General features: G+C 34.8%; 1 protein-coding gene across 1 annotated transcript in view; it reads left to right on the top strand.

Annotated features, from left to right (window-relative positions):
- The window catches only part of Col25a1 (collagen type XXV alpha 1 chain), a 435459-nt gene that overhangs the window by 218361 nt on the left and 196694 nt on the right, over positions 1-20404 (top strand). The window contains exons 3-4 of the mRNA XM_076864066.2: positions 17728-17772; positions 19955-19962. Coding sequence (XP_076720181.1) covers positions 17728-17772; positions 19955-19962 — 53 coding nt within the window. The remainder of the gene's footprint in view (positions 1-17727; positions 17773-19954; positions 19963-20404) is intronic.

The raw sequence follows: 20404 nt of genomic DNA on the forward strand, positions 1-20404 counted from the left end.
AAAAATGCCATGAAGATAAATTTATTTTCAGGATTTTTTTTCCTTTAAGTCAAAGAGTTGCTCTTTGTTGAGATGGTGAGGTTGCCCTTGAAAGCCTATTGGTAGGGGACTCCCAGGTGTGGAGTGCAGGGTGTGGGAATCTCAGAAATTGTATACATTCAAACAGCGTGGAGGGCTGGGGGTGTAGCTCAGTGGTGGAGTGCTTGCCTAGTATGTGCAAAGTCCTGAGTTTAATACCCAGAACCAATTAAAAAAAAAAAAAAGTATGGAGGTTTGGAGAATGTAAGTTCTACAATTGATTTCAGTCAACTGAAAGAGGTTCTTTTTAATGTTGATATTTTCATACTGATATGATAGTCTCACGTAAACCGTATTCCCCTTTCATGGGCAAATGGCATGAGTAAGATGACAAGCACAATTGACTCACGAGTTCTCTTCTGGGATTGTTAGTTCATTGCTACTGTGTTTCTGTGAAAGCCAAGGAATATTTAAAGGTGGTGTCTATAGGAAGATCCTTATAAGAAATCACAAATATTGCATAAGAATGAAAATAACTTTATCTGAAAAAGTTATATTACACAAGTGACATAATGAAGTTGGACTTTTATAACTCATTCATTCATAGGTTCACCAAATATCTCCTAATGCTTTATAATTCTCTTAGGCACTAAGGCTCAAAGATGAGTTAGACTGGCTTTTTATTCTCAGATGCTTGAGATAAGTAAATGAAAACTGACTTGGAAAGAAATAATTGCAACACAGTGTGATTTGTGTTGTAATGATGATGGCAGCAGGCAGGGTGGTATTCAAAATTTTTGTCAAGTAGTATGTTACAGGCACAATAAATCATAATCATAATAGATGCCAGTCTGGATGCCGGAAACAGTTTAGGAGATCTCCTATAGAGCTGGGCATTTCTTCCTTTAGTACCATTTTGGCCCAGGGAACTCCAGGGAAGGGACCAGATCTCCTAAGTCTTAGGAGGGCAGGGACTTGTTAGTGGTGGGGAGCGGGGAGGGATTTCCAAAACTAACAACCTAGCAGTCCTGATGTGTACCAGCTGCAATCAGCTCTGAATTTGGAGTGTTTGTTTAATTAATTTAACAATGAATGTCCAGAAATTTCTATCACAATTATTCTAGATTGCTGTCTATTTTAACTTCACTAAATATGTTTCTGCAGCTGTCACTAAGCTTTGCTTCTAATGTTGTATGTACCACCCTAGGGCAGGGCAGGTGGAGCATGTAAAGAAGACTTTGATGGGATTCAGCTTAGCTCTAGGTTCTGGATTTAAATGACTGATAGCATGTGGGGTTCAACAAAGATATAACTACAAAAGTGTAGTTATGTACTACCTTTAATCTGACCATATTGCATTTCATCATTGGTTGCTGTAATAAAATAAAAACCATTGCTATACCCCGAATACTTGAATCTGTTGTCATAAAGAAGGTCTTTTTAATCTTGACTCCCAATCTAGGCCCAACAACTAAACTAGAGATAATCTCTAAATAAAAATAGAGGTTGTTCAATAATTATCTTTAAATGGTTTCTTCCAAATTAATATTGGATGTTTTGTTTGTTTTATCCTACAGAAGTAAAAGATTTATTCTTTAAGCCCACAAACACCAAATAAAGCAGAAAAGCAGTATTTATAAATTATTTGGTGTTATTTGCAGTAACAAATTTTAATATTTTAAAATAATTCAATATTTTATAGCACAATAAACACAACATAGTTTCTGTTGTGTAACTGTAGAAAGCAGTTATCTCCATTCTTCTGGAATGTAGACCTGATCTGATTATAATTCAGATTATAATTGATGTGGTGAACCAAGGAGTAGCTTTTTTATTAATCACAACCTGTGATGCAGTAGAATGCAGGTGTTCCTACTTCCCAGCAGTCTCCCCATTTCTTCACAAAGGAGGTAGAGTGTGGCAAGATCAAACAACTGTGCTTCATGATTGTGTGTATGGGGCAGAATGATTAGGACTCCAGAGGGATTTGTGTGCCTACATCATGCCCTGGGCACTTCCCCTCCTCAATCCCTCTGGAATTTCTCAGCTGCAGCCATCAGTCCAGGGGTTAGATGAGCCTGAAAGAAGCAGAGCACTTGCTGTCATTCATGACCACTCCCTACTTTAGCCACAGTTCCCAAAAGCCAGTAGGGATGTGGGGCTCTGGCCAACATTCTTACCATTGCATCTGATGTTGCACCTCTACAGTCTTAAGGCTATGATTGCTGTTATTATGCTTATTTAATGAAATACCTGACTATTTGATGCAAAATCAACTAACTTAATTGGTGTTCTTATGTATACTTTGATGGATTTGAGGTTACTTCCTTTGTGTGTTTGTGGGGGGGGGTAGGTACTGGAGGGCAGGTATGACTATTTAGTGAGGAGATGAGTTATTTTCTTTTGCTTCTCATAGAATCATATTATTGAAAAAAAAAAAACATGGACCTGTAGAATATTCCTTCCATGTTACAGATAATTAGTTTGAGATTCTGTAGAACTACTAAAAATTAAAAAAAAAATTTAAAAAATCTGTAAAACTTAAAAGACAACAAGGTATACAAGGTCTGTAGTTCTCTATTCCTGATCCTGCTGGCTCCTTATTTTAGGGGTGGTACAAATCAGTATTCTACTCAATGGAAATTCTGAATTAAATCACTGTGTCAGTGGATATACTGGAAAGTATTTCACAGACTTTAATGGGAATCAATAAAAAGATTCAAATAACCCTAATAGATTTGATCTCAGGTTTATTATTGGTTGTTATAGATTCTGTAATATTACCATCAAGTTATTATCTGTTTCCTGGGGTAGAACTTTGCTATTATGTCTGTGATACTGACTTAGAGTGTTATATATGTCCAAATATGAGAACCAATGTTTTTTGAGTTTGGGAGCCTGCATCTTCTACTGTAAAGGCTGGTGCATCTCATATTGAGAGAAGAAATGCAGTGGTTCCCATTCATATTGACATGCCAGTATTTTAATACTGTTTCAAATCCCAAGGTTGTCATCTGATGATTTTGTTAATAATAGAGGGATATTTGTTTAATTTATCCAAGATATATAAAGAGTACTACCAAATTTTATATTCCGTAAGGCTCAAATTTGGAGATTATGTTTGACTTTTAACCTTAATGGTTCAGTTCCTCTATCTAAGTAAGCCTCTCAGTGAATTCTTCTTGTCAGACATTACTTTTCATGTCTAATTTTCTATCCCCATTTATCACTAGTCCCTTGGTCACCAAGTGTCTTAGCTCTCATGAGAGTCTCATGGTTGACCTCCCCACCTCCGGCCTGGTTAGTTCTCCCACAACACTGTTGTCTTCACCCTATCTTGCTACTTAATATTTCTTTCCTATTTTGTATTGGAAAATTTCCTAATTTCTCCAGCCATTTGAAGGCTTTGATAATCTGGACTAACTTCACTTATCCAACCTAAATTCATTTGCCAGTGAAAGTGGTCTCCTGGATAGCTGCAGGACACATGCTAGCTTATACCTCTTACTCTTTTTTTTTTTAACATACCCTTTTTAAGACAAGCTAATGTTACCCCTCTCTGCCACACTTCAAATCTCTTCTCTAAGTAACTGTGTTATAGGCATTGTCATTTGCAGAGTAATGCTGTATTATATACTAGCTTATATTGTTCTTTGGGTTTTGTTTTATTTTTGTTGTAGACCTTACATCTCTCCCAAATTAAAAAAAAAAAAAAAGCTTTTCAGGAAGAAAACAAACATAGACATACAGTGTCAATAGCATAAGGCATTCATGCCTACTCTTTGACATAAAAATATTTTAGAAGTCAAGAAGCTGGTAATGCCCACATTTATCTCAGCATAAAATATTCAGAGAACAATCAAATTCAATCAGGTGCCTAGTGGGGTTATTTTATTTATAGTAATCCCTTTTTCATGCTGAGTGTTAACAACTAACTTCAAAGCTTACCAGCAGAACTTCAGAATTTCTTAATAATGATTGTGCAATGAGGGGTCTGTATGTGGGAAAGGACTAGACCTGATTAGATCATACATATTCACAAATGTGCATGTGGATGGAATATAGGTCGTGTCAAAATAGATTAAGATCCTAATTTCCTCATTTTTGTTTCCTCTTAAGTAGAGATAGGAGAATAACTATAAATGGAAATTTATTCTATTGAACATCCATTACACAAAGCTTTTTGTGTGAGAAATTTACGTATATCATACAATTATCTTATTCAAGACACCTTCTTTTGTGTTTTGAAAGAACTAATGAACCCACCTACTTACACTTTTAAAATCTGTTATTTTACCAAGAAGCACAAAATAGATTTCATAGTATCTGTACCACCTCTAAGCATGACTGCTCCCTCTGTTTACTATAGTAGATATTTTCTTTGAAGGTTTTCCCTCCGGTTTCATGAGATATCATGATAAAATTCCATATTTTAAAACTGTTCCATTTTATGATAAGCTGTTATGACAGTCAAGTTGCAAAATAATAGAACTCAAATTCCACTTTAAAATTACCCTCTCCCTCATAACCTAAAGGAGTAACCTTTGAACTTTCACCTCTGTGGTTAGTTCCAGAGCTCCTGGTCTACTTAACAGGGTCTTTCCTGAGTTCTTGAAGGTTGACTGGCACTTGTAGTTAGATTGGCCTGTGACACACATCCAGGCCTGGGTGTGCTTTGAGATTCCTATCTTTGTTAAGAGATACTGGATGGAAAACCAATAAAATGTTGATGTGTGTTTTCTTTATATTTAAGTCTATGAAGAGGTGTATTTACCAAAGTTAAAGGTTTCTATTTTTTAAAACTCCATTAGTTCGTACTCAACATAGAAAAGAAACACAACTTCCAAAGTTAAAAACTATGATTTTTTTGTATTCATTTTTCTTTTACTTTTTATTTTTAATCATAAAGTAATTATAAAAATAAAATACATAAAAAAGCAATATATGACAAACAAATTAGATCACTCAACTTAATATTTATTATAATTTATATTATTGATGATTGGCATTTTTTACTTGGGTGAGATGAAATATTAATGTAGTTATATTTTTTTAAATAACTTTAAAAAATTTGTTCTAATTAATTATACATGACAGTAGAATGCATTTTGACACATCATACAGAAATAGAGTGTAACTTCTCATTCTTCTGGTTGTACATGATACAAAGTTACAAGTAGTATAATCACATATGCTCACAGGGTAATAATTCCTGGTTCACTCTACTATCATTCCTATCCCCATACCCCCTCCCTTCCCCTCCCTTCACTCCCCTATGTCTAATCCAAAGTACCTTTATTCTTCCCTAGCCCCCTCCCCCTCAGCCCTTATTGTAAATTAGCATCTGCATATCAGAAAAAACATTTGGCCTTTGGTTCTTTGGGACTGGCTTATTTTGCTTAGCATAATATTCTCCAGCTCCATCCATTTACTGGCAAATGCCATAATTTCATTCTTCTTAAGGCTGAGTAATATTCCATTGTGTATATTACATATATGCCACAATTTCTTTATCAATTCACCTGTTGAAGGGCATCTAGTTTGGTTAGATAGTTTGACTGTTGTGAATTGAACTGCTGTAAACATTAATGTGGCCTAGTCACTGTAGTATACTGATTTTAAGTCCTTTGAGTATGAACCAAAGAGTAGGATAGCTGAGTCAAATTGTGGTTCCATTTCAAGTTTTCTAAGGAATCTCCAGACTGCTTTCCAGAGTGGTTGCACCAATTTGGAGTCCCACCAGCAATGTATGAATATACCTTTTCCCCACATCCTCACCAACATTTATTGTTGCTTGTATTCTTGATAATTGTCATTCTGACTGAAGTGAGATAAAATCTCAATGTAGTTTTAATTTGAATTTCTCTAATTTCTAGAGATATTGAAAAATTTTTCATGTATTTGTTGATCACTTGTATTTCTTCATCTATGAAGTGTTTGTTCAGATCCTTAGCCCATTTATTGATTGAGTTATTTGGTTTTTTAGTGTTAAGTGTTATGAGTTTTTTATATATATCCTAGAGATTAATGCTCTATCTGAGGTGCATGTAGTAAAGATTTTCTCCCCTTCTATAGGCTCTCTCTTCATGTTATTGTTTCCTTTGTGGTGAAAAAGCTTTTTAGTTTGATTCCATCCCATTTATTGATTCTTGATTTTACTAATTGTGCTTTAGGGGTCTTGTTAAGGAAATCAGTACATAAGCCGACATAGTGAAGATTTGGACCTACTTTTTCTTCTGGTAAATGTAGGGTCTCAGTTCTAGTGTGTAAGTCCTTGATCCACTTTGAGTTTTGTGCAGGGTGAGAAATAGGGGTTTAATTTCATTTTGCTATGTATGGATTTCTGGTTTTCCCAGCATATTTGTTAAATAGGCTATCTTTTCTTCAATGTATGTTTTTGCTCCTTTGTTTAGTATAACTGCATTTGTGTGGCTTTGTCTTGAGGTCTTCTATTCTGTACCATTGTCTATGTGTCTGTTTTGGTGCCAATACCATGCTATTTTTGTTACTATGGCTCTATAGTATAGTTTAAGTTCTGATTTTGTGATGCTTTCTGCCTCGCTCTTCTTGGTTAAGGATTGCTTTGACTATTCTGGCTCTCTTATTTTTCCAAATGAATTTCAAGATTGGTTTTTGTTTGTTTGTTTGTTTTTTCTTAGTTCTATGAAGAATGTTATTGGGATTTTAATAGGATGGCATTAAATCTGTGTAACACTTTTGATAGTATGGCCATTTTGACGATGTTAATTCTGATTATCCAAGAACATAGAAGATCTTTCAATCTTCTAAGGTCTTCTTTAATTTCTTTCTGTAGTGTTCTGTAGTTTTCATTGTAGAGGTTTTTCACTTCTGTTAGACTGATTCCCAATTTTTTTTTTTTTAGGCTATTATGAATGAGGTACTTTTCCTAACTTCTCTGTCAGTAGATTCATCACTGATATATAGGAACACATTTGATTTATGGCTATTAATTTTATATCCTGCTACTTTGCTGAATTCATTTATTAGTTCTAGGAGTTTTCTGGTCGAATTTTTTGAATCTTTTGAATATAGAATCATGTCATTGGCAAATAATGATAACTTGAGTTCTTCTTTTTGTATTTGTATCCTTCTAATTTCTTTCTTCTGTCTAATTGCTCTGGCTGGAGTTTCAAGGACAATGTTAAATAAAAGTGGAGAAAGAGGGCATCCTTGTCTTGTTCCAGTTCTTAGAGGGAATGCTTTCAATTTTTCTTCATTTAGAATGATGTTGACCTTTGGCTTAGCATATATAGGTTTATAATATTGAGATACATTCCTACTCTCACTAGTCTTGGATTGGCCCTTGTGTGGTTTCTTTGGAAAGTGTTTGCCTTGCACTTGAAGAGTGTAGCAGAAGTGAAGTGCTAGAATTATTATGAAGTCATATTTGGAAACATTGTATTCATAGAAGTCTACTCAGTATGTTTTTGTATTCTAGAGGATTTGCCTGTCAGTCTGAATCTGAGATTTAACTGTAAGGAAATAACTATGATTGTTTTGAAGGAAGGAATGATTCTCTGTGGGGGCAGTTAGTAGATTTTGAGAATCTTTTGTAATGGCCTCATGGGATTTGATTTTCTGGAGATCACCTGTGTTAGCAGTTTCTATGGGAGGCCAACCATCATCTTAACCTGTTCTGCATTTTGCTCTCAGTTGATTTAACAAAATAGTTTGACATTTTGTAGAGCCCTTTCATATGTATGACATTTCCAAATATACCATGGCATTGAGCAAATTGATTCCGCAAATAGGCAAATAGCAACTCCTTCTGAAACTGTAGTTTAAAATATTTAATGCCATTCTTATTCAGGAAGCTGAAGATAAAGGTTAAAAATAATTTGTGTACTTTTAGTACCCAATTCTTAAAATATGTATTAAGTTGGTAATGATATTGCAAGAAGGCAGAATTTATTTCACAGCAAGAATCAATTCATGGGTATGTTAGAGAACAGATCAGAGGAGAAAAATGGCCAAAATACATGGAAAAGGAGAGAGGATCTCATCATCATCTTCCTTTCTGATATAGCAAAATGTTTTTTTAAAAAAATGTTTTTTTATTTACTTGTTTAAAAATGAAATTAATTTTTTACATATCTTCTTGAAATTCAGCTTAAGTGATGAGAGGACAAGAATGATGAAAGATCAGAAATCAAGCAAAAAGAGGCACAGGGCTGGATGGGTTGTGATGGCGAAAGCCTGTGTGTAGGGCCAGAGCACTTGCTTCCTCCTGTATTTAGTGATCAGGGAATTGCATGATTAAAAATAGGTTGGAATGATTATGTTAGCAATTCTGTGCACGTATGTTCGAGAAAAACCAGGAAGTATTTAAAGCTGAAAAGCAAAGGCTCAAACTACAGTATCAGCAATGGGAATGTAAAGAAAGGGATGTGTAAGAGTTATTTCGATGAAAAATAAATCAATAAAACTTTAAATTTCTCAGGAATAAGAGGAAAGGACCAAAAAATAACTGAGATTTCCAGATTGCATGAGTGAAAAATTGTCCCAACAGCCTAAATTCTGAAAGCCATGAAACTATTTTGATAGGAAGGTAGTGGGTTTCGTTTTTAGAATATTGGTCCTGAGTTGACATTGAGAAACCAAAATATAGAAATTATCATTAGCAAAGGACAAGTGAGAAACAATTGGAGATGTGAAAAATAATTACAATCAGTAACATCTAAAGTGCATTTACTTTGTGCAGAACATGGTTCTAAATGGACCAACTGATAGCATCCTTACAAAAATGAGTAGATACTATGATTTACCTCATTTGAAGATGAAGAAATTGAGGCACAAAGACTGGCACATGACTAAGCCACATTAGGAACCCAGGTGGCCCCGTTGCATAGTCCACATTCATTACCATTGTGCTGTGCTGTTATGGTTTGGATATCAGGTGTCCCCCAAAAGCGAATGTGTGATACAATGCAAGACCATTCAGAAGTGAGATGATTAGATTATAAGAGTTATAACCTAATCAGTGGGTTAATCCAATGATAGGGATTAACTGGGTGGTTACTGTAGACAGTTAGGTTGTGACTGGAGAGGTAGGTCACTGGGCACATGTCTTTAGGGTTTACATTTTGGGAAGCTCTTCTTCCTGATTGCCATGTCTGAGCTGCTTTCTCCCCCCATCATGCTCAGCTTCACCTTGGGCCCAGAACAATAGAACCAAACAAGTGCTGTGCTGTAGGCATCTGTTGAGGGTTGGTGTGGGGGGCTACAGAAAGGTGTTGAAGAAACCTTACTCTGGAGACTTTGTGGAGGCTGGACTGCAGCAGAAAAGGTGTAGAGGGTGCTCTTTTCTCCTGGATTTCTAATTCAACAATGTCTCAAAACCTAAGTGTTTCATTCATTGCGCTTCCCTCTATGTGACTGAGTCTTGCAGCACAAGGCACACGTGTCCTCATAGAAGTTCCGTGCTCAGTACTCACAAGCCAAGTGTATTTGATTCTCACAATAACTCTGAGGTACATATTATCTACATTTTGTAGATGAAGAAACAGATTCTAAAAGGTTAATCCATCCAAAGCCACATAGCTGGTTTGCTGAGAGAGCATTTCATGCAGAGCTTCCTGTGGCTGATTTGAAAAGTTGTACTCTGCCATTTCTTTTATTTTTTTTTTAATCAGAAGAAATACTGCAAAAAGCATTCTTGTTGTTTCAGCTTTTTAAAAAGTAGCCATCCATTTAACTAACATTTAATTATGTGCCAGGTACTGAGAGTACAGTAAGTAATGTAGACGAGATCCTTCATTTCTAGAAGATCATTTTTAAAATTTGTCTTACTTTAAATATTTATATGTAACAGACTGGTTAAAAAACTGGTGTGCATTATGTAAGAATTTATTAGGTAAGCTTATACAACAGTATGTGCTCATCCCATGCCCTTGAGTTAACCATGTGTGTTTTTTCAGTATGTAAAGATAGAGCAGTTCTTTTTCAGGTTTGTAAAATAAAAAATGACTGACTTTTGGCTAGTGATTTCTCATGATTATTTTTCACTTAAAATGAGGAGCTAAAAATAAGAATATAACCTAAGTTGTAGACAAAGGTCTTCAGAAATACTTGTGAACCTATTCTGACTAAGTTTACTGAAGGCTCCTATTTTCTTCAATGGCAACTGTTTTTGTATCAGCAAATGCAGTGATACACAGTGGGCTCAGTAAGTGACAAGTCTTTTGGCTTAGTATTCAAAATCTAGGAGCAGACTGGATATAAACCTCATGTTTATGATCCACTACTTCCTAGCTGTGTGACACTCAGCAAATCACCTAACCTCTCTCCATCACCATTTTGCAAAGAGGTTACATGAGTAGTATAAATAAATGAAATGGTTTCTATGTAGTGATGATCTGGAGCCAGATGTGTGATGGCACTCAGAAACTACTGTCCTTATCCCTCTTACTATTATCTGCAAGTATTTTGTGCCTTTCCCCTGTGATACCGTGGTGCATCAGGTTCTCTGACTTCCCTGGATTGCACCCCTACTCCACCTGCTTTAGTGCTTCACGTTTGTTTCATTGGGTCCAGGCTTTCCTGTTCCCTTTCCCTCCCAAATACTCCTTCACTCATTCTCATAACCACACCTGGGCTTTTCACTTATTCATTTTCCATTGCTATGTTTCAATGTTAGCACAACTCTTTTTTGTTGTTTTTACTTTTTAATACCAGTTGCTAATTTTAGCAGTGATCATACTTAATAATTAATTTAGCACCAGCTAAAAGAAATCTGGGCTGGTTACATGTGTAATGGTGTATATGATATTTCTGTGTTTAATTCATTCATCAAATACTTGGCAAAACCTTAAAACCTTTCAAACTCATTGATGAAAACAATGTTTCTGTTAGCTTGTTTCCCACCTCCCCATTTTCTACAAGGAAGATTGTTTCCATCTCTGATAAATTAAAATTTAACATTATTTGTATTTATTGAGCCTATAGAAAAATACACTTAACGGTTGATCTTATTTTTTGTTGTTGTTGTTTAAAATTTTATGTTTCTGGAGACACCTCTTCTCCTGTGACAATCAGAGTTATTTTCCAATAGGTTGAGAGTTTCTATTGCTATGGAAGAAGGCTAACAATGCAAAATTGCCTTCTAAGACTTCTTCTCGGTTATCTCAATGTAAGTTCAGTCCTAGTTGATGCAAGGTTTAAATGAAACATTTCGAGTTTATTCAGAATTAACTGATATTTATAAATTTTATAACTAGGAAAAATATCCACATTTATGAGACAATTGTCTACCACTCTTAATTCCATTAAAAACATGGAACCTAGGAAACATATTTAAACTTTTTTCTTGCTTAGCTTGGGAACTTTTTTCCTGGGTAGCTTCATGTTGATATATTACATTGTAGAGATAGTAACCATGCTTGTTACATAGCACATAATCTCACAAAGAAACACATCTTTTCTGTTTCACAGCCCCTACTTTCTGACATCTCATAGCTCCTTCCCCTGTAAGTAGAAAATTTAAAAAAGCAGTCATGATAAATCCCCTGTAGGATCATGGGGTAAAACGTTCTAGTCCCATAATAATGAAACACTTTATGTGTGGGAAAAGAATGATAGAAATAACAACTGTCACATCAGACCTCATTAAAGTCAATGAACTGCAACATCAGGCTGTTTGTATTCTTGAATAGTTTCTATTGAATATTTTACTATATTTATTATATAAATATTAAAAATAGCAATAAAGGCAATGTCTCATTTGCAGGAATTCCATTTCTGGAAACAAAGTATCTACATAAAGCCCAAAAGCCTTCATTGCATTGAGCTGGGAAATCTCTTTCTTGAACTATTTAAGTGCAGTAGTTTTCCAATGTGTTTTTGTAAGAGGCTTCAGTTGTCTCATAAATGTGAACATTTTCCTAGGTATAAAATTTATAAATGTCAGTTAATTCTGAATAAACTCGAAATATTTCATTTAAACCTTGCCACAAATAGGACTGAACTTATATTGAGATAACCGAGAAGATGTCTTAGAAGGCAATTTTTGTTTATTGGCCTTCTTCTATGGCAATAGAAACTCTTAACCTATTGGAAAATAACTTTGATTGTCACAGGAGATGAGGTGTTTCCAGAAAAGGGTCCAAGGAATTCCCAGAGAGAAGGGGGAACTTGACTTGGCTTAAGTGAAGGAAAAAAATTTCAGCACATGCCAGACAGAGGCGTAGATGGAGTTTATTTAGGAATGGAGAAGTGCATTCAGGGGAGAATGCCAGCTACCTCAAGAGAGATGCTTTTTGGAGTAAAGCAAGGAATATGCGAGTAAAGCAAGGAATATGCATTCAAGGGAGAAATGGACCTTGAATGTAGAGAGAGACAGGGGTAGGGGGGGAGGGAGGGAGGGATGATATCAAGATGGTTTCTGGTGGTCTATTCAATCTCAGGATCCTTTGGCTGACATGGTCTTCATTATCTGATTGGTAGATGGTATTGTAAAGTTGTCTAAATGGTAGGTTCCTCCAGATATTGTATCTTTCTTTGCTTAATTTATTCATTGAGGGGGTGGCAATTAACAATACAAAGGTGGCTTTACACATTTTCCATGGATTGGGAGAGTAAGAGTCCTGGGAGAGAGACTGGGTTGGGGAGTGAGAGGCCTGGCAAAGTATTCGGAACTTCTGAAGTACTGTCTTTTCGCTGGTCCTTCCTTCATTTATCCTTTTAACCTATTTCTTATTTCTTCTTCCCAACTCATAATGATCACATTATTTTGAGAATTAGACTCAAAGTTCTGATATGTCACTTGTATTTATTTAAAACATTAGCAATTGTTAAATTTCTGTTTGCTTTAAAGTTAAAAAAAATAGACAAGAGTCCTATTCTTGGAATATTTCATGAGAAAGAAACAACATTCTTTGCCAGAATGTTTTCCTTTTTAAGAATCTCCCAGTGAAAACTATATTCTGGAATAATTAGCTCATTTTCTTTTAAACCAGTAACATAACCCGTTTTGGCTACTACATAAAAGAGTATTTCATTTTACGTTTAAACCAGTACACAGTCAGTTGACTGTAGACAGTTTAATATTTTACATTGTTAATAAAAACTCATTTATTAGACACTCAAAAAATTTTTTTTATTATTATTACCTTCCATGGGTCACATTGGATTGGTTTTTGTTTGTTTGGTTAATTTTTAAGAATTTTTAAAAATTTGTTCTAATTAGTCATACATGACAGTAGAATGTATTTTGACACATCAAACATACAGTATAACTTCTCCTTCCTCTGGTTGAACATGGTGCAGAGTTACACCGGTCGTGTAATCATACCTGTATATAGGGTAATAATGTCCATCTCATTCCCCCACCCTTCCCATCCTGTTGCCCCCTCCCCTCCCTCACTCCCCTCTGCACAATCTAAAGTTCTTTTATTTTCCCCACCCCCCATTATGGATTAGCATGAACTTATCAGAGAAAACATTTGACTTTTGGGTTTGGGGGTTTGGCTATTTCACTAAGCCTAATATTTGGTTGGTTAATTTGGTTTTGAAGGGCTGGGAATCGAACCCAGAGACTTGTGACTGCTACACCAGGGCTCTACCAATGATTTGGATCCCCAGCTCCACCCATAGTTGTATTTAACCTTCATTGAGTGGACATAATTTTTAAAATATATTTTGTTATAAGTTTTATATGGAATTCTCAAAAAATTCCTGTATAAAAAGCTTATCCATAAAATTATTTTAAAGATTGGGTATTTTTATTCAGTTTTTAAAAATATCCTCTAGGAATTTGACAAAACAACTATAGTTTTACGGGATCAGGACATTATAAATATTCACATTATTAAAACTCTGATCTGATCTGATTAGAGTATGAAAATCAAAGTTTAGTGTCTTCCTTTTTATTGTTTGTAATTAAAATACACTGAATAATTTTATTAACAATTTTTGTATTTTTATTACTAGCCATTGAAACATGTCAATACACGTTTGTATTGACATGTTTAAATTTGTCAATTTTTTTTCAAATTTTAAATTGAACTCACTGCTTTTAAATGCATACTGGAGCTGGAGATGTAGCTCAACGATAGCCAACTTGCCTAGAACATGCAAGGTCTTAGGTTCAATTCCTAGTTCTCTGAAATAAAAGATAAAAATAAGCAAATAAATAAAAATAAAAAATAAGACTGTGTATCTGAGCCCCCAGAAAAGTTGTTTAAGCTGGATCTTGCAATACTGATAGGAGTAGAGAGGAATAAACAGATGCATAAAAACAGGAGTAGAATCCACAAGTTATTGAAATTAATCAGATAAGCCAGATCAGCACGTTTAGTACCTCTAATAACTACCCACCCTCAAGGCCACATGAAAGCTCATATATATGCACGGGTTTACTTCTAACCTTAGAGGAGAGCCTTAACACAGTAAGTATATCATTAGTTAGGAGTAGAGCGTTCACACCATGTTAGTTTAGGCCCAAATCACTGGCTTGTTATAAAAGGCCTTGCCGTGATATTATTTTATGACCTGAATCTGTCTATTGTTGGGTTTATAATGGCTGGTCTGTAAAGTACTATCATTATGGCTGCTTTAAAAAAAAAATAAACAAATAATTTCTCTTTTAGACTGTTTGCATCATCTTTGCAAAGTTAGCAAAAACTCTTTCTAAAACATAAGCAGTGGCAGTGGCCATGAATCTTCTAATCCTGAAGAGCAATCTGGTTTTGCAGTCTCCCTCTGTTTTCTAGAACTCATTCTTCAATGCATAAATTCTCTGTGTGGAAGTTTCACCTCCTTCGTTGTTGATAGCTTCTGTTTTTTCTCTTCTCATTCATATTTTTTAATCTGTTTCTTTTGCAGAGTCATGTCTTTCTGCTGATAGAATTACTTGGAATTTTCTGTTACAAACCTCTGGCCAAATTCAGTGAATAAGAGTCCTGTTCTAGCTACTTTATTTATTTATTTATTCTTAGTTGTTGGTAGATCTTTATTTTATTTATTTATACATTGTGCTGAGAAAGGAAACCGGTGCCTCACACATGCCAGGCAGATGCGCTATTGCTGAGCCACAGTCCCAGCCCACTCTATTTATTCTTATAGTTGATGCCTGATTGACACTTATCACTCAGTTTGGAATGGAAATGGTCACTGTCTTTTCCAACTATTGTTAATATCACTTTTGTTTGCAAAATGTTTATCATGTGCTTTTTCCTGATCTTTTGTCTTTTCACTTCTTATAGGCCAGCTGTCTGTTGTCAAATTCATCTCATCCATTTCATTTTTGAATTTTATTTTTGCTCTTAAATTCAGAAGCAAGATCAAATTCTTTTATCCACACAGAGACATCAAAATTCAATTTATTCTCCTTGATGCAAGATCTTTATCTAGGTCTTGGAGTTTTATATAATTTTTTAGTTCACTGCACTCAGGATAATACTCAATATGGTCTTCTCCTTCCTATTGTAATTGTAATATATTCTTCTTCAATTTGATATTATTTGCAAATCCAGTATATTTTAGATTCTCATCGTCTCATAATTTAGCTTCATTTTCTCTGTCAAATATTATGAAATTCTTTGTAAAACTCTCTCTCCAATAGATATCTGTCTTGCCAAGTGTGTTCTAATTCCTTACACCCTGTGTTTCAATTCTCAAGGTAACAGATTTTCTGCAATATTTAATTCATTTCTTTAAGCCTTCTGATTGAATATTTAAGGCAGAGAGTTTCAGAAATATTATTCCTTTGTCATTTAATTTTTTTTCAAAAGATACCATTGCTTCTTTGATCATTTTTCCTAATCTGATATTTTAAAAGTACTTTTTTCAAGCTCTTAAAATTATTTATGCAATCTATCGTTTTTGGTGAATTTTACCATTCCCAAGGAAGATTCTTCAGGGGAAAAGTAGTAAATAAGCTAATTCCCAATAAATAAGTAAGGACAAGATGTGTCCTAAAAGTTAGGGTGGGACCTTCTGTCACCTTTGTTGTGAGTCAGTCAGCAGTCAAAATGCCTGCCTTTTTGGAATTCTCTATCACTCTGTCTGGTAATTTTTAATATTTTTTCTTTATCTTTTGATAGTCCCAAGTTTCTCCTTCTATGTATTTAAAGGTGTATTGTTTTTACTTATCAATTGAAGTTGAAATTCCATCTTAGGATTTCTCTACTCTATTCTGGAAAAATGGTCAACTGTTCTCTTATAGTGCCTTCTACTACTTTTCCTACCAAGTGAACCATAGACATCATTAACTGCACAGTGTTTCTTAAGTAGTTCTTAGTTTAAGTGACTTTGTATAACAACAACAAAAAATCTGATTACTAATATTAAAGAAGTTGTATATGTTAGAAAATGTCAGTATGTACAGATGCATATATGTGTATTTGGGTTAGTGTATAAATGTATTTTTTCATACCTATTTAGGACTTACTAGGTTTGAATACTTAGTTCTTTGATTCCCTTCCTGTTCTTAACCTGACCAAGAATACCTTGAATATGACAAAACGTCCCCTTAACCCAGAATACAGAAAGAAATCTGAAATTTCTAATGACTGTTGTGGATTTTACTTCAAAGCAGCTTCTCCTAATATTTTTAATCTGTTTCATTGCTCAATTGATTTTAACCCTCTTCCCAAACATTCATGGCCAGACATATCCTGTGGGAGGGTTTGGGGGAAAACTAACTGGCCCACTGATGTTTTCATTTCTCAGGATAGTGTTTCCATGTGTAAGCTGGTGGCTCTGTGTCACACTGAGAGTCACTGTGTGCTGAAGCCTATACTGCAACTCATGCTTTAAATCCAGTCAGCTCCCTATTTTCCTTGGCCTTTTTTCCCAACAATATTATAGGCCCTCCATTCTCATGGTGGGCTAATTATTCTCTTCTATTTGCCTGAACCATAATTCAGTGGAAGCTATTCCTACCCAAGGAAATGAGGACAGAAATTATATAATTGAGAATAATGGCTTGAACGCTATGAATGTCTAGAATTTTGTGCTAAGTCTGATACATACCAGCTTGGTGGTCCTTAAAGTCAACTCACTGGAAAAAAGTTTTTTCTGTACTTTTAGAGTAGCATCCTCACAAAGACTATTCATTAAATGAGTCCATCTCTAGAAAAATTAAACTTACTATCCAAACACAGTGCAGTTAAGAGAGGTAAATTTACTCAAGTGATTATCAGTTAAAGAAGTTTCAATATATTCACATGTAATGAAATAGAAATATTTTACAGCTCTTTTCCTTGACTGATATTACATTTAATTAATGGCTAACTAAATATTTCCAGAAAGATTATGATAAACCTGACTGAGCAGAAACTGTAGTCACTGGGGAATCAGTACTTTCTCTTGGTAATATACTAAAACTTTCAGAAAAATACATATTTTTAACAAACAAAATCTCAATACTAACACTTTACTTTGCAAAACCTTTTTTTACTGATGATATTAAGCAGGATGAACAAAAATTCTGACTCTAATGTTCTTCAGTAACACTGGAAGATCAGATATTTAGACCAGCTTTTATAATTAAATGGAGCTTAACAGTTTTGCTGAAACACTAAAGACAACATTGCTCTTTACAAACATCAGGTCTCTTTTTGAAGTTGGTGGTTTAAAACAGTGAGGAAATATATAGAAATTATGTACTAACCATTTTGCAATACCCCACCACCACCACCCGGGGAAAAAAATTAAAGTACACTCAAAAATGTATTCTTTGTATTTCAGGTCCTCCGGGAAAACGAGGGAAAAGGGGTCGGAGAGGAGAATCTGGTAAGTCTCTCTCAGCTGCTGTATCATTCATGTTCCAGTGAATGTTTCTTCTAATTAATGATACTACTGCCTTATTGGAGGTTGAGTGTATGTTTAAATCTTCTACACTAGACTTAGATTTTTTTTTTTTTACTCTTCTTGTTTTTATCAAATCATAAGAAGTTTACAAAATATTAATTGCAGTTTGATAACCACTGACTCCCAATTTTGCTGTGCCCACTGGAGGGTTTCTTAGCTGCGCACAGTGTGGTGACATTGCCCATGTTTCCATCTCTGTAGGTGGTCAGGAAATACAGGATTTTTGCAAAAATATCTGCCTTAGGACACTGGGGCACATGCCTTGGAAAGCTTTATTATTATGTCATCCAACTGGCACAATTTTGTTATGCTTTTATTCCCATTCTTTTTAAGTGTTGGGGATTTTGATCCTTCTTGTATAGTTGAAAACTTCTAGTGATGACAAGAGCATTGGTATTCAATCCAGCATCTTCATTTTGTAGTTGAAGAAACAGAGGCCTGGAGCAGTCAGGTGATCCCTCCAAGGCCATGCAATTTTTATGAGCCAAACTTGAAACAGAACTAATTGTCCTGACTCCCTCTCCAGTCATTTTAGCTTTCAGGTCAAATCCCTATAGGCAAACCAAAATGGAAATGCCAAATTAAAATATTTTTGCAACCATGATAATACCAGTAGGTAAGTTCACTTACTATTTTGTTTTATGAAGTCTAAGGTTCCAGAAATGTAAATGGCCAGATGAAGTTTTTATCAGCTCATTAGTTCCTTCTTTCATGGTAAGGTAATTTAAAGTTTGATTGTAACATGCTGTGAATTTTTTTTTCTATAAGTTGTTTATTAGTATTCAAAATGGTCAGTTACTGAGTGTTGAAACCTTAGGAGACTAACCCAGGAGGAGCAGACAGCAGATTAATTGGGAGATTGGGGAGGTCTCATTTCCTTTTCCGTTTTGAAAAAAAACTGTCAAATTAAAAAGAGATTATGAAAATTCATTAATGTGAGCCATATAGCTGCTGGATTTATTTAAAAGTATCCTCAAAAGCTATCTTTCAACCTCATTGAAACTGAATAATTGAAAACTTGTAAAGATATCCCTTCACCAAGTGCAAACTTTTTTAATAGGCTGCTTTATAAATTTGAGGTAAAAGAAGTGACTAAATATTGCTGAAGTCACATAATTATGGAAATGACATTTTGTCATAAGAAAGAGAGCATGTAAGGGAAAAAGAAAATTTTATGCTTATGCAAAGTTTTATTGGAAACATAAAAATCAATTCTCAACTTCTTTGCTACTTAGAATTGGTACTTTAATTGAACATATAGTGCAGGAAATACTGAGATTTTTCTTAGACATTGCCTGGGTTTTCAAGAGAATCCATAGTTTTAATGAAATCCTGGCAGAAACACTAGGAGTTAGTCTTTTATGTTTTGACAGTATTGTATTTTCATTAAGAATGAAAAGGATTCTTAAAACAAATCACAGGTACATTTCTGATTTGGCTGTTTTTACCTAACTCAAGAAGTTAGATATCAATTCTCATTAACTGGTCTGTCTTAAATAACCAAAGATTTTCTTGATTCATATTTTATCTAAACTTATAATAGAACAGACTTCACTTAAGATAATTGGCCAGGCATGGTGGAGCATGCCTGAAATCCTATCGGCTTGAGAGGCTGAGACAGGAGAATCCCAAGTTCAAAGCCAGCCTCAGGAACGGGGAGGTGCTAAACAACTCAGTGAGACCCTGTCTCTAAATAAAATACAAAATAGGGCTGGGGATGTGGCGCAGTGGTTGAGCGCCCCTAAATTAAATCCCAGGTACCTGCTCCCCTGCCCCCTGCCCCCCCAAAAATGATGGTCCTCTCAGTAATTGACAAACAGATCTTGAGGAATCTTAAAATCCCATGAGATTGTATGTAAAATTTTTGTGCCAGTATAAAGGCATTTTTCTGAGATGGTCTCAAAGAGCTCATGACCTAAAAAAGTCCATGATCTAGAACAAAATGACCAATAATCACTGAGTTCTTAGTAACCTTCATGTCCCTTTTATTGTGATGAGAATGATGAAGATCTTTCAAGCTTTTATTTAATCTTAGCATTTTGCACACTCACTAATTCATCTCTCCCTTTTTCTTTTTCTTCTCTCTCCACCCCTTACCCCACAGGTCCTCCTGTAAGTATATTTGATGATTTGGGCTCTTCTACATTAATCAGCATCATGTATGTTAAAATTTGGTTAAAGCATCAAAATATTATCTACGTTTCAACTAGAAACATGTTATTGACCTTTTAGGAGTACTTAAGTTTGAAAGAATTGTTTTTGTTTGTTTTTTTTCACAATTTTGGGATCATGTGATATGTTAGAGATTGGAGTGTAATATGTAACTGTTTAAAACACAATTTAATTTTTGATCCTTTATCACACACCAATTACTCACTTGGGACATTGGGGATAACTTAAGAAGCTTCCGATTTTAAATACTTTTCCTGGAATTCTGAGGTTTCTTTTGCAAGCAAATCTCCAAGCTATTTCACACTTCTTTTTTCATCTGTTTAAACTCGTATCTGAAATATTTGCATTTGCCAGTCCACCAAATGTAGATGGCAACAGGATC

This window comes from Callospermophilus lateralis, chromosome 8, assembly GCF_048772815.1.
Source record: "Callospermophilus lateralis isolate mCalLat2 chromosome 8, mCalLat2.hap1, whole genome shotgun sequence".
In the NCBI taxonomy this organism is placed as follows: domain Eukaryota; kingdom Metazoa; phylum Chordata; class Mammalia; order Rodentia; family Sciuridae; genus Callospermophilus; species Callospermophilus lateralis.